This window comes from Cyclopterus lumpus, chromosome 9 (genome assembly GCF_009769545.1).
Source record: "Cyclopterus lumpus isolate fCycLum1 chromosome 9, fCycLum1.pri, whole genome shotgun sequence".
NCBI classification, from domain to species: domain Eukaryota; kingdom Metazoa; phylum Chordata; class Actinopteri; order Perciformes; family Cyclopteridae; genus Cyclopterus; species Cyclopterus lumpus.
In genome coordinates, this window is record NC_046974.1 from 25005702 (window position 1) to 25021093 (window position 15392).

Here is a 15392-nt window from a genome sequence, read left to right on the forward strand (position 1 = left end):
GGCTGCTCTACCTCTCTCTCCTCATGCTTTTTGTGCGCTTTCTTTCATGAGCCTTTTTTTTTCTCTCTCTCTCTCTCTCTCTCTTACTCTCTCTCTCTCTCTCTCTCTCTCTCTCTGTCTCTCTCTTACACACGTACTTTCTGTTTCCTCACAGTCAATAGAGACAGTGTGAGAGATTGGGAGTTTAGGTTCGGGAGTCTGCTGTGGGAGTTGTAAGACCTTATCAGCTTAACACCTGGTCCCAACTCAACTGTGTGTGTGTGTGTGTGTGTGTGTGTGTGTGTGTGCGTGCGTGCGTGCATCATCTTGGGTTCTGTCTAGCTTCCACCTAGCAGGGTTCAGTTCTTTTAGACACTATACAACGTGATCCGTGTCTAAGACATCAGGATGGTAACTTTAAAGGACTTTAAAGGACCTTGTTATAGGACCTTGAAAACACAATTCCGACAGGCCATGGAACCCGTTCCTAGTTCTGCTATTTTACCACATCTTCACATCACAGGTTTCTTCCCTTTTTTCCCTGTGAAAGGTTATTTTTCCTGGGACAGGGATGTCCTATGTGTACAGATTATAAAGCCCTCTGAGGAGAGTTTGTAATGTGTGATATTGGGCTATACAAAATAAACTGAATTGAATTGAATTGAATTGTAAAGCCCTCTGAGGCAAATTTGTAATTTGTGATATTGGGCTATACAAAATGAACTGAATTGAATTGAATCTTACAGAAATATTGATATTTTTATATCACATGCAGTGGTGAGCAGGGTCGTCCTGCCATCAGTGTATGATGGCAGGTGTGAATAGATTGCCCTGATGGGCAGGTAGCTCCTCCCATCGGGGTAGCAATGGGTGAAGGATGACATGTAGTGGTAAAGTGCTGTGAGTGGTCGAGTACAGTCCATTTACCATTATTATATAAATATACCAAATCATTAAAAACATGAGATTTTATAAACAATGCATTTGTATGATCACAGTAACCAGCCTTATTCATAATATGTATATTTATTTATAATTTTAACAATAAGATACGTAAATAAGTGAGTAATACATTATATAAAAGTCCTTGTGATTTAATATATCCCTGGAGGATTGACTTTTTACCTTTTTATATAGTCAATATGTTGTCTCCATGTTAATTTATGATTGATTAGTCCGTCTGTCAGTGTTACATAACTTCCCTATGCAACACAATGGACACCCAAGCACCCTTTTCACAAGTCGGTGTCATTCCAGCAAGCACAGACCCTGAAAAAGAACCCAACATGGCCAAGAGATAGAACGCTCAGCCCACAAAGAAAGCCCCCTCACTACCATGCTGCATGTATATGTGCATGAACCGCACAGGGCGGGCCTTTCCTGCGTGCCTATAGGAGGTAGATGCACTCGCAAAGCCATCGCCCAGGTGTTTCTTGGATAGGGCTTTACCGGCCTACCTCATCTCCGAAGCGCACAAATAGCTTCAGTGTGTCCAATGGAGGTTGTGCAATCAATACAACTGGGCAGAACAGTAATATAGTAATAGTAACTTTGCCTCCCTTTTGGGGAAGGTCTGAGGGTAGCCCCGCTTTGGCCACTGCCAAAGCAGCAAGTAACTGGGATGCACCGACAAGGCGGTAAGTTCATGCACTCGCTTAGCTGAGGTCAGTGCGAGCAGCCAAGCTGTATTGAACGACGCTCCAGAGGCTCAAAGCAACAGTTCCATAAAGCCTAGCGCAACAATGGCAGTGCCCACTGCGGGGAGGAGGCACGCACCACTGGCCGCTGTCTCCTGACCTTGTGGCAGGGGGTACAAATAATAGCTGCTGCACAGACTTTAACAGTGCCTGTCCTCTATCCATTAAACATTGCAGAGAAGTCTGTTCTATGACATTTTATTTGTATATCTCGGTATCACAAATCACACATTTGCCTCAGAGGGCTTAAAAATGTGTACAAAATCCTCTCATCAAAGACAATAGACCCAACCTTAGAACAGAGTTTCCTTGCACCGGCATTTGAACCGGACCCTATAACAGGCAAAGGAGGAGCCCGCTCTTGCTGCCTGCATGGTCTGCACCACAAGTAAAGAAAGTCCATCAGAAGGAGCTTTGCCATGCCTGTTGATTTAGGTCATGAGGATGCTGTTGTCAGCCCTCACCAACAGGGGCCTAAAGTGTTGGAGGACCAAAGGACACTGCCTGTAGCTGGAGGAGGTTGAGCAGGTGCTCTGCAGGCCTGCTCCGTGCAGGAGCCCCAGCGATACCAGCTGATGGGCAGCTGCCACAGACCCTCGCACCAGCTCTCTGACCAGCTAGCAGACTTTGGTGGTAGGTCGCGAGGCCTTTGTCCGAGGGGGGCATGCCGGGATAAGATGTCCCTGTGCAACCCCTGAGAAAATCCACCAGACCTGCGGAGCTCACACTGCTATTAGGTGCAAGATGAAATTAAGCCACTGAGCCATTAAAGTCATGGATGCCGGAAACGGCTCACCGACCTCGATGGAAGCAGTGCATACCATATGCCGATGCAATATTGTATTCATAATCTGCAGACAGAGGTGGTGTCTCAACAGGAACGACTGAAGACAGCAGCAGAACATTGGAGGCTGAAGCTTGGGTGGTGTGTCTTTTAACATTTTTGGACAACAATGAAGCTTTGTGGTGCACAGGAAGAAAATGAAAAGAAAAGGCTTTGATGCACACACATTGCTTGTTAATGGATAAATTCATTGCTTTGTTTTGTTCTTTTCAAGCGATTTGTTAACAATATGAAAATATTTCAGCAGACTTAGGGTTTAAATGAGCCAGCTTGTAGTAGAAAGACATGTTTGCCACTATTGTCAGTCAAAGGCTGAGCAGCAAAATTATTTTTCTTTCCATTGTGTCAGGTCTATGTTGCTATGGTTACAGGATTATGGATATACATCATACGAACACTGCTAGTAAATCTGTTATAGTAAAGTTATGTATGCTAGCAACATTTATAGCACCTGAGCCACTGATGCTAATTGTGGTGTAAATTACTACCATATACTGTACATATAAACGTAATGCATTTCTATTAACACAAATATGCTCCATATGCATTGACATTACAAGGTCATTAAGGGGTGAGTGGGGCTGTTTAGGAGGTCGAGCAGGTTGTCCACTAATAGGTTGTAGTGTTAAACGCTTTGATTGGTCGGAATAATGAGGCTATGTAAATGATAGTCCATTTAACATATTACCCATGAAAACCCACATACCTTGTTATTCACCGATGCCTTTGGAGTTACATTCTACCAAATACATATTCCCAATGAACAGTATCCAGAGCAATGGGAACAATTACTTAGGGAAGAGAGGCCGCGTTTGAACACAAAATTCACCTCCAAGGTATTTGGGTAAAGGCTGACATTTCTGAGGCAGATGTCTCCAAACCTGGACAAATATACAGTAATGGTCAGTACACTAGAATTAGAAGGAATTGCTAATATTCAATTCAATTCAGTTTATTTTGTATAGCCCAATATCACAAATTACAAATTTGCCACAGAGGGCTTTACAATCTATACAAATACGACATCCCTGTCCAAGGACCTCACATCGGATCAGGAAAAACTCCCCAAAAATAACCTTTCACAGGGAAAAAAGGGAAGAAACCTTCAGGAGAGCAACAGAGGAGGATCCCTCTCCCCGGATGGACAGAAGCAATAGATGTCATGTGTACAGAATGAACAGCATTACAGAGTTACATAAACACATATGTATATGTCTTGAAGCTGAGGAGAGACTTGAAAGTCTTTTTATATTTATATATATTTATATATAAAAAGACCCAACATGCAGCAGAAAGACCCAACCGGCCAGTACTAACCAACACATGTGATGAGTTCAAACAAACAACACAGAGGACTCAAGCTTCAACATGGAGATGGAGCCTCTGCACTTCTTTCTATATTTTCTATATATTCCTTTTCTATATATTCCTTTTCTCTTTTCACACACGCACACACACACACACACACACACTGTCTCTCTTCATTCCCTCACAAACAGACTGAAAGTACATGTCTGTGCCAGCTCTAGAGTGTTACGTGAATTCAGGAGATTAGAGGGAGAACGACTTTTAAAAATAAAAGGGGAGAGAGGGAAGTGAGTGCTGGCTTTGTCCTTGCAGGCATAGCGCAGTCTGAAAACTCAATCTCTCTACCCAGGTGCAGCAGTGTGACAACAATAGTGGTTTGAACAAAGGCAACCTTTTCTGCCTTTCCCCATGAAATGGTTATTGGCCGTTTAAGCAACCGGGATCACTGAAAGGATTATTGCAAAAAAACAGCAGTATGTGGTACGCGGTAAAATCTATAGCTGTGCAGAGACATTTGATCAGGATTCAAGGAGGAAATATTAGAGAAGAAATTGTCATCAAAATACCTTGACAACTCCATTTTACCTCCTGCACTTGGCCTATACTCATGTTTTGTATTGTGGTTGAAAAGAAGAAAGCACTGTGGAATCAAAAGGTGCCACAACATAAGTTGAGTCTGTTAGCCCCAGTTCTCATTCATCTGTACTTGAGAGTTTATGCACATACCGTACGTGCACTTGTGATTGTGTGGCTATTCTCTGAATTTTTCTTTCCAGGGCTGTGACCCGTCCAGTTCTCATCCTGCTGCCAGTGCTGGGTTTGACCTGGCTGTGTGGCGTGCTGGTCCATCTGTCGGTAGTCGTCGCCTATGTCTTCATCGCTCTCAATGCACTCCAGGTAAACAAACTCTCAACGCTCTTATATGGTGGTTGTTGGCAGCAGCAAACACAGTTCCAGACTAGCTGTTGAACGTGGTGGAGCATTTAGCAACTAAAGAGATAGATATTGGGTTGGTAGAGAAAAAAACGGAGAATATTGGTCATATATTCATCAGGTGGCATGAAACACCACTTTAACACATTAACTCAAAAGGTGCTCATATGTCAATGTGTTTACAACCTTGTTTGGATTTTGGTACCCTTCCACGTGGGGCGGCTATTGCTCATGGGTAGAGTTTCCATCCAGCAACGACAAGGTAGCCGGTTCGAACCCATAGTTCACATGTTGAAGTGTCCTTGAGCAAGACACTGAAGCCCCAAGCGCTTCACAGCAGCCAACTACTCCTAAATTGCTAAGGATGGGTTAAATGCAGAGGCAAAATGTCATGTATGTTATAAAGTTTAAGATTTATTTATTTTAAACAGTGGCAGACAGCACACTGTCAAAGCACACCCTGAAACAACTCCAAGACACATCTGACATGGAAACACAGAGATGTTGTAACACGTTGTTAATGCTGTGAAAGCTTTGTAGTTAACGTAACACATGGTTAACGTTGTGAAAGGTTGGTGGTTAACGTAACACATGGTTAATGTTGTGAAAGGTTGGTTGTTAACGTAACACGTGGTTAACATTGCGAAAGGTTGGTGGTTAACGTAATACATGGTTAACATTGCGAAAGGTTGGCGTTTAATATTGTAACATGTGGTTAACGTTGTGAAAAATTGGTGGTTAACGTAACACGTGGTTAACGTAACACGTGGTTAACGTTGTGAAAGGTTGGCGTTTAACGTTGTAACACGTGGTTAACATTGTGAAAGTTGCCGTATAATGTTGTAACACGTGGTTAACGTTGTGAAAGTTGCCGTTGTGAAAGGTGGGTGGTTAACGTAACACGTGGTTAACGTTGTGAAATGTGGGTGGTTAACGTAACACGTGGTTAACGTTGTGAAAGGTGGGTGGTTAACGTAACACGTGGTTAACGTTGTGAAAGGTGGGTGGTTAACGTAACACGTGGTTAACGTTGTGAAAGGTTGGCGGTTAACGTAACACGTGGTTAACGTTGTGAAAGGTTGGCGGTTAACGTAACACGTGGTTAACGTTGTGAAAGGTTGGTGGTTAACGTTTTAACACGTGGTTAATGTTGTTAAAGGTTGGCGTTTAACGTTGTAACATGTGGTTAACATTGTGAAAGTTGCCGTATAATGTTGTAACACGTGGTTAACGTTGTGAAAGTTGCCATTGTGAAAGGTGGGTGGTTAACGTAACACGTGGTTAACGTTGTGAAATGTGGGTGGTTAACGTAACACGTGGTTAACGTTGTGAAAGGTTGGCGGTTAACGTAACACGTGGTTAACGTTGTGAAAGGTGGGTGGTTAACATAACACGTGGTTAACGTTGTGAAAGGTGGGTTGTTAACGTAACACGTGGTTAACATTGCGAAAGGTTGGTGGTTAACGTAATACATGGTTAACATTGCGAAAGGTTGGCGTTTAATATTGTAACATGTGGTTAACGTTGTGAAAAATTGTTGGTTAACGTAACACGTGGTTAACGTAACACGTGGTTAACGTTGTGAAAGGTTGGCGTTTAACGTTGTAACACGTGGTTAACATTGTGAAAGTTGCCGTATAATGTTGTAACACGTGGTTAACGTTGTGAAAGTTGCCGTTGTGAAAGGTGGGTGGTTAACGTAACACGTGGTTAACGTTGTGAAATGTGGGTGGTTAACGTAACACGTGGTTAACGTTGTGAAAGGTGGGTGGTTAACGTAACACGTGGTTAACGTTGTGAAAGGTGGGTGGTTAACGTAACACGTGGTTAACGTTGTGAAAGGTTGGCGGTTAACGTAACACGTGGTTAACGTTGTGAAAGGTTGGCGGTTAACGTAACACGTGGTTAACGTTGTGAAAGGTTGGTGGTTAACGTTTTAACACGTGGTTAATGTTGTTAAAGGTTGGCGTTTAACGTTGTAACATGTGGTTAACATTGTGAAATGTGGGTGGTTAACGTAACACGTGGTTAACGTTGTGAAAGGTTGGCGGTTAACGTAACACGTGGTTAACGTTGTGAAAGGTGGGTGGTTAACATAACACGTGGTTAACGTTGTGAAAGGTGGGTGGTTAACGTAACACGTGGTTAACGTTGTGAAAGGTTGGCGGTTAACGTAACACGTGGTTAACGTTGTGAAAGGTTGGTGGTTAACGTTGTGAAAGGTTGGTGGTTAACGTTTTAACACGTGGTTAACGTTGTGAAAGGTTGGCGTTTAACGTTGTAACACGTGGTTAACATTGTGAAAGTTGCCGTATAATGTTGTAACACGTGGTTAACGTTGTGAAAGTTGCCGTTGTGAAAGGTGGGTGGTTAACGTAACACGTGGTTAACGTTGTGAAATGTGGGTGGTTAACGTAACACGTGGTTAACGTTGTGAAAGGTGGGTGGTTAACGTAACACATGGTTAACGTTGTGAAAGGTGGGTGGTTAACGTAACACGTGGTTAACGTTGTGAAAGGTTGGCGGTTAACGTAACACGTGGTTAACGTTGTGAAAGGTTGGCGGTTAACGTAACACGTGGTTAACGTTGTGAAAGGTTGGTGGTTAACGTTTTAACACGTGGTTAATGTTGTTAAAGGTTGGCGTTTAACGTTGTAACATGTGGTTAACATTGTGAAAGTTGCCGTATAATGTTGTAACACGTGGTTAACGTTGTGAAAGTTGCCATTGTGAAAGGTGGGTGGTTAACGTAACACGTGGTTAACGTTGTGAAATGTGGGTGGTTAACGTAACACGTGGTTAACGTTGTGAAAGGTTGGCGGTTAACGTAACACGTGGTTAACGTTGTGAAAGGTGGGTGGTTAACATAACACGTGGTTAACGTTGTGAAAGGTGGGTTGTTAACGTAACACGTGGTTAACATTGCGAAAGGTTGGTGGTTAACGTAATACATGGTTAACATTGCGAAAGGTTGGCGTTTAATATTGTAACATGTGGTTAACGTTGTGAAAAATTGTTGGTTAACGTAACACGTGGTTAACGTAACACGTGGTTAACGTTGTGAAAGGTTGGCGTTTAACGTTGTAACACGTGGTTAACATTGTGAAAGTTGCCGTATAATGTTGTAACACGTGGTTAACGTTGTGAAAGTTGCCGTTGTGAAAGGTGGGTGGTTAACGTAACACGTGGTTAACGTTGTGAAATGTGGGTGGTTAACGTAACACGTGGTTAACGTTGTGAAAGGTGGGTGGTTAACGTAACACGTGGTTAACGTTGTGAAAGGTGGGTGGTTAACGTAACACGTGGTTAACGTTGTGAAAGGTTGGCGGTTAACGTAACACGTGGTTAACGTTGTGAAAGGTTGGCGGTTAACGTAACACGTGGTTAACGTTGTGAAAGGTTGGTGGTTAACGTTTTAACACGTGGTTAATGTTGTTAAAGGTTGGCGTTTAACGTTGTAACATGTGGTTAACATTGTGAAATGTGGGTGGTTAACGTAACACGTGGTTAACGTTGTGAAAGGTTGGCGGTTAACGTAACACGTGGTTAACGTTGTGAAAGGTGGGTGGTTAACATAACACGTGGTTAACGTTGTGAAAGGTGGGTGGTTAACGTAACACGTGGTTAACGTTGTGAAAGGTTGGCGGTTAACGTAACACGTGGTTAACGTTGTGAAAGGTTGGTGGTTAACGTTGTGAAAGGTTGGTGGTTAACGTTTTAACACGTGGTTAACGTTGTGAAAGGTTGGCGTTTAACGTTGTAACACGTGGTTAACATTGTGAAAGTTGCCGTATAATGTTGTAACACGTGGTTAACGTTGTGAAAGTTGCCGTTGTGAAAGGTGGGTGGTTAACGTAACACGTGGTTAACGTTGTGAAATGTGGGTGGTTAACGTAACACGTGGTTAACGTTGTGAAAGGTGGGTGGTTAACGTAACACATGGTTAACGTTGTGAAAGGTGGGTGGTTAACGTAACACGTGGTTAACGTTGTGAAAGGTTGGCGGTTAACGTAACACGTGGTTAACGTTGTGAAAGGTTGGCGGTTAACGTAACACGTGGTTAACGTTGTGAAAGGTTGGTGGTTAACGTTTTAACACGTGGTTAATGTTGTTAAAGGTTGGCGTTTAACGTTGTAACATGTGGTTAACATTGTGAAAGTTGCCTCGATGGACTGGCGGCCTGTCCAGGGTGTCCCCTGCCTTCGCCCTATGTCAGCTGGGATAGGCTCCAGCGCCCCCGCGACCCTAATGAGGATAAGCGGTATTGAAAATGGATGGATGGATGGAAGTTGCCGTATAATGTTGTAACACGTGGTTAACGTTGTGAAAGTTGCCGTTGTGAAAGGTGGGTGGTTAACGTAACACGTGGTTAACGTTGTGAAATGTGGGTGGTTAACGTAACACGTGGTTAACGTTGTGAAAGGTTGGCGGTTAACGTAACACGTGGTTAACGTTGTGAAAGGTGGGTGGTTAACATAACACGTGGTTAACGTTGTGAAAGGTGGGTGGTTAACGTAACACGTGGTTAACGTTGTGAAAGGTTGGCGGTTAACGTAACACGTGGTTAACGTTGTGAAAGGTTGGTGGTTAACGTTTTAACACGTGGTTAATGTTGTTAAAGGTTGGCGGTTAACGTAACACGTGGTTAACGTTGTGAAAGTTTGGCGGTTAACGTAACACGTGGTTAACGTTGTGAAAGGTTGGTGGTTAACGTTTTAACACGTGGTTAATGTTGTTAAAGGTTGGCGGTTAACGTAACAAGTGGTTAACGTTGTGCAAGGTTGGCAATTAACTTTGCGAAAGGTTGGAGGTTAACATAAAAAGTGGTTAATGTTGTGCAAGGTTAGCAATTACCTTTGTAACACATGGTTAACGTTGTGAAAGGTTGGCGGTTAACGTAATACGTGGTTAGCGTTGTGAAAGGTTGGCGGTTAACATAACACATGGTTAATGTCGCCGTGAAAGGTTGGCGGTTAACATAACACATGGTTAACGTTGGCAATTAACTTTGAAATAGTGAAATTGCTCATTCAACTTAAAAAATCAATCATATATACAGTATATATATAGATATATAGATAGATATATAGATATATCCATCTAATGATTGTGTGTGTGTGTGTGTGTGTGTGTGTGTGTGTGTGCATGCGCGCCTGTTTCATTAGTGTAACTTGTGTGCACTGGGGCCAATTTTCATACACCTTCATGTGTATTTGTGCGTGCTTGCGAGCGTGCATGTGTGTGTGTGGGAGACGTCAGGAGGCCTTTGAACTCCAGGTCATACCACATCTACCTCCAGCTCTCCTCCCCTGATAACACAGCAGTTACTTCCTCTCTTCGACACTCTTCTCTCACATCAACCTTTTTCTATACACTGTCCCTGTTTTGCTTTCCATCCGCTCTCTCCTCGTCTTCTCTGACCCCACCCACCCCTCTGTGCTCTTCCTGGGTCTTTAATTAATCAAAATGAGCTAGCCCCTGGGTGACCCCCAGAGAGCTGCTAGTTAATTCAGATTTACTGCCAGTGTCCAGCCGAGGGCAGATAACACTACAGTAGGAGTTCTTCCTCATGCAGGTAGGAGGATGATGCTGGGCCAGCCCATCTTCTTCTTCTTCTACAAAGAAAAGAGATTTTACTAGGCTGCTTCAAAAGTCTTATGAAAGCAAAGTATGACAGACTCTGGGCCAGAACAGCAGAGCCTGAAGGCAAAACCGGGCTGAATAATACCATCCAGTGTAGTTTTTAATTTACTACACTAGTCCCTGTCTCTGATATCACTAAATCTTCCTCTTCTGCTTCTGTCCACTAAATGTCTGTTTCAACACTGACTTATTGATCTGTCTGATTTATTAGGTGTGCTGTTGCCAATGGTATGGTGCAGGTTAAACACTGCACTGTGGTCGCTATATTTCTGTCAATGCAACAAGCAAGAAGCTGACATTTACGCTCATTGACAAAGTAAGCAGAGTTTGAACTCAATGTGAGACTTTCCAAATTCCATTCCATACCATAATCCAAACCGCTTATCCTATTTAGAATGGCGGGGTGCTGGAGCCGATCCCAGCTGACACTGGGTGAAGGCAGAGTTCACCTGGACAGGTCGACAGTTTATCGTAGGGCACATATAGAGACAGACAACCATTCAAGCTCACATTCATTCATCGAGTAATTTAGAGTCTCCAGTTAACCTGAGCTGCATGTCTTTGGACTGTGGGAGGAAGCCGGAGAACCAACCTGCCCCCCCGTTTGAAAATGTGCACTGTTATACCAGGATTCAAAAGATTATCGCATCTCGCCACTCTACTATGACAGGCCTTTCACATCACCTTCAACTGTGGCTGTTGGGCATATCTGCTAACCTTGTCTCACTCCCAGGGCATCAAAAAACAACTCTTGGTCAGGGGTCCGTGGGTTCTTGATGACAACCCACAAGGTACCCTTTCGTGTCTGTATGAGATGCACCGGACTTTCAACTAACTCAAATGTAAACCCATCTGAGTCATTACGCTCAGAGAGTTTAAGAAAACAGAGGCCTTAACAGATCCATATTTGAATATTAAATATTTTGCAGGTAAATCAAATTGTTTAATGGATATTCAACCTTAGTTTCATTTAAATGCATGTAATACTTGACTTCTTTCTTTACAGGGCTTGTATAAAGGCAATAAAGTAGTCATATGAAATATGAGTTTACATTTCATTACACGTCCTCCTCTACATAGGGACGCTTGGTTTATGGCATTTGGCCAGTTACACTCGTCTTCTTGCTTCCTCACAGTTAAACAGTTTGTTTTTACGCCCTCTGGGGTTTCGGAGAATAAAGCAACAAACAGCGTGTTGACTAGAAACACCTTTGTAGTAATTACCTGCGAACCCACAGGATCAAGACACAAGTTCAAATGCTTCTACCCCAGTGACAACATATATCAAGTAGGATATGAGATCATGTTGCATCTACAACCACTTCCTTCTGACTTCATTCACGTACAAACTTTTTATTTTCTAGTACAACCCAGTCTTACCAACGGTTTGCTGCTAGCATTCAGGGTCGGGTGAAGGAATTATAGTTTTATAGGATTCCCATTTGTTCAGTATATCGCTGGAAATACAGGACGTCAATAAATGTAGGAAAAAAACGGATTTACAGATAGATAGATTGGATTCAGCTCAGAGTTGAATACCGCACCCGACTGGAATTCATGCCAAAAGGGAGTCGAAAACCACACAGCTTGAGAGCAGGAAAAGGTCTTTTGTAATACGTGGTAAATTGTTGTAAAAGAGAAAAGCAGAGTTTGCAGAGTGAGTGGAGTACTAAATGGACTGGATGAAAGTATTGTCAATATAACTGCATCTATGGAATTGGAACGTATTCTTCTCCGCTTTCCACTTTTCACATGCACTATGTGCCTCTCTTCTCTTTGCAGGGCCTGTATATCTTCTTCGTGTATGCTGTTTACAACAGTGAGGTAAGGAAGTATTCAATCCATTGCCAATGCTGCTGTCTGTTGCCACTGCAACAGAATATCAGAATGCATCTTGGTATGTGAGGCTGCCAGCCTTTTGGACAAACCAGTGGGTGTAAACACTGCTTCTCATTTAGGTGAGGAATGCCATAAAGAGGATCAAAGAAAAGAGAAAGGCCTTATCTTTCACGGTGAGTGGATACAAATCACACAGCAGTGATCAGGTCCATCAGTAAAGTACAGCAATTAAATTCCTCTTTACAAATGTTCACTTTAGTGGAAGTCCGACTTTGTTTTTGTATGGGCAATTTTTTAGTCTAGTAGTAGTGTTGTCCATATATTACACTTTATGATGAAGTCGCTTCTGAGTGGGCTGTGGTGTATTTTCAGAACTGTTCTCAGCCAACTAGCTTCCTACCTTCCCAGAGGGCCCCGATTACCTCCTGGGGCCGCAGTCCACCGACTCCCTCCAGCCCTGAAACTAGTGAAACTTCTGGACCCCCCAGCTCCACCTACACATCGTTGGTCATCAAGAATGGTAGGCTGGAAACCTTGGACTGATGTGTGTGTGTACTGTGTGTAACATTACTCAAGTATTACTTATGCGGCTGGGGGGGGGGAGTATTTTGTGAGGATTGTGGACCATAGTCAAAGTGCAACACATAAAAGTGTGTGTTTGGTCTCACGTAATATTTCATTTAAATGAAAATGTTTAGAAGATCAAAAAGAGAAGCCAATGGGAATGTACACTAATGCTTCAGATTGACTTCTGGATTCTGAAAAGCCAAAACATTGTCACAATCAACTCTTTACAGAGGCTCGGTCAGTGTCCCGTCGCTAAACCGACGTGACAGGTTTCCCTCGAGCGTCATTTTTGGACGGGTCTTGTAATTACTCTTACAACCAGAAGGTCTACAGATCTGTAGAGAGAGATCATTTTAGAATATTAGTTCAGAGAGGGAAAAAACAGGTATTCTGTTAGCTATTAGCTAGCTGTTAATTAGCTAGCTATGGCCAAATTGGTGGTTCTTGATTTAGGCCTTTTTTTTCTTTCTTTTTTTATCCCATGGTTAAACATACAGTGGACCTGTGTCTACACTTCTGGCAGTACGAATAATTACAAGCACCGTCAACATGTGCTCTTTGTAGCTGACCGGCTGGTCTCACACAGCCAGCAGCTCCTCAAAGCTTTAAAAATGTTAATATTCTTCTGGCTGTGGCTCAGCGTTAGATCGGAGGTTCGATCCCTAGCTCTGGTAGTCCATGTTGATGTGTCCTTCGGCAAGACATTTAACACCAAATAGCTCCTGTAGGCTGTTCCTGCAGTGTGTGAATGTCCTGATGATCAGGTGGTACCTTGCATGTGTGAATGAGTGAACCCATTCATCAGTGTATGAATGGGTGAATGATGACAGTGTTAAAGAGCTCTGAGTGGTCGGATATCTAGAAAAGCACAATAATAAGTCAAAGTTTTACTTTTAGTTTAATTTATATATATATCCAGACCAGTGTCCTGATTGCGGTGAAATACTTTTTGATTTTCAAATTGGCATTTGTGTGGCTTGCTTTGACAAAACTACCAGGATTATGAAATAGAGCATGAATTTGATGAGAGGAAGTATTTTGTTGCCTAGTTTGAGTACCAATGGCAGAGTGGGATTGCATCCGCTCGTTGACTTCACCTCATTTTATATATTGTTTTTTTCTCACCAGCAGCAATCTGTCCTGCTATAATAATTGTAAAATATAAATATACACGGCGATTAATTAAAGATGGAACTTATTAAGAAAGAGAAGGACAAAAAAAACTAAGATCTGCATATAGAAGGAACCACATGTCAGATTGTAAAGCCCTCTGAGGCAAATTTGTAATTTGTGATATTGGGCTATACAAAATAAACTGAATTGAATTGAATTGAATTGAATAGATTACTGCGATTCTCATAATGTTCTTTTGTCATTCATTGTTTGCAATTCTGTTTCTTTGTTTTGTGCTTAGTGCTGCTTGAATGTTTTGACCTTGCATGTGTTGCTCCTGAAAGAGAGATAGATGCAAACTTAAAATACAAAAAGGCGTGTTTTGTCTTTCAGAGAGCTTCAGAAAGGAAAGCTTTGTGAGTTTCTCTTTAAAACCAGCATCAGGAAACCAAGTAAGTAACATACTGTATGCATTATCACTGCATTATGTCATATGGTTTAAAATGACTGAGTATTGTGTATGTCTTTTTATTTCAAACAGGTGGTCCAGCTGACAGGGTTCAAGCCATCAGGTACAACTCTAGCATCACTCGATACTGGTCTTGAATCATTAAAGAGTTGGTGTTAGTTGAAATGAAAGGTAGAAGGCAAACATTGATCCCACAGGGAAAGTCAATTAGCACACTAGATGCTATAGGCATGTAGATACTATGAAGTTTACTGAAACTCAAAATAGTTACGAATAAAGTGAGGAGATAGGAAGTTGCAATGAAATAGAACAAACTGCACTTAAGAGTATGGAATTGGATGTTGAGTAAAGTGTCTGGTCATGTCAAATACACAGGGGGTTCATAGTGGAGTACAGTGATTGATTATTGTCCAGTAGCATTTTTGGTTGGGATTGTATGTTTCTGCAAACCATTGGATACATAGAATGTACACTTTATGTATATGTTTCATTTCAGCCTTGTATCGCGCTTGCAGAAAGACACAACACCACAGGTTGAAGTAGTGACATGGTTGGTCAGCTTGAGGCAACAAAACTAGTCGGGATAAAGACACCAATGATATGCGTTCAAATAATAACCTAACAATGTACCGTAACAAGAACAGCAGTTAGGTCAGTGGTTCTCAAATGGGGGTACATGCACCTCTTGGGGTACGGTAAGGCACTCCAGGGGGGTATGTGAGATTAAGAAAATATCTATTTAAAATTAGGCTCAATTAAAAAATCCTTTAAAAATAGTTATTTAATAAATATTCAATAAAATATAAGTGTAAGTTCATAAACTGAATTTTATATATTCTATATTAAATCAGATACTGATGGCACAACGCTGAGTATTACATCTTTTTTTTAAAACCAAAAATGCTTTGCACTAGTTAAGGGGTACTTGGCTGAAAATACAATTCCTCAGGGTGTACATCACTGAAAACAGGTTGAGAACCACGGTACTAGGGGAACGTCC

The 15392-nt window shown here is 42.1% G+C and overlaps 1 protein-coding gene across 1 annotated transcript in view; it reads left to right on the forward strand.

Moving 5' to 3' along the window:
* adgrd2 (adhesion G protein-coupled receptor D2) overlaps positions 1-15392 on the forward strand; it is a 35467-nt gene that overhangs the window by 15430 nt on the left and 4645 nt on the right. The window contains exons 19-24 of the mRNA XM_034541475.1: positions 4605-4725; positions 12187-12228; positions 12363-12416; positions 12616-12763; positions 14317-14375; positions 14465-14495. Of these exons, the coding sequence (XP_034397366.1) occupies positions 4605-4725; positions 12187-12228; positions 12363-12416; positions 12616-12763; positions 14317-14375; positions 14465-14495 (455 nt within the window). The remainder of the gene's footprint in view (positions 1-4604; positions 4726-12186; positions 12229-12362; positions 12417-12615; positions 12764-14316; positions 14376-14464; positions 14496-15392) is intronic.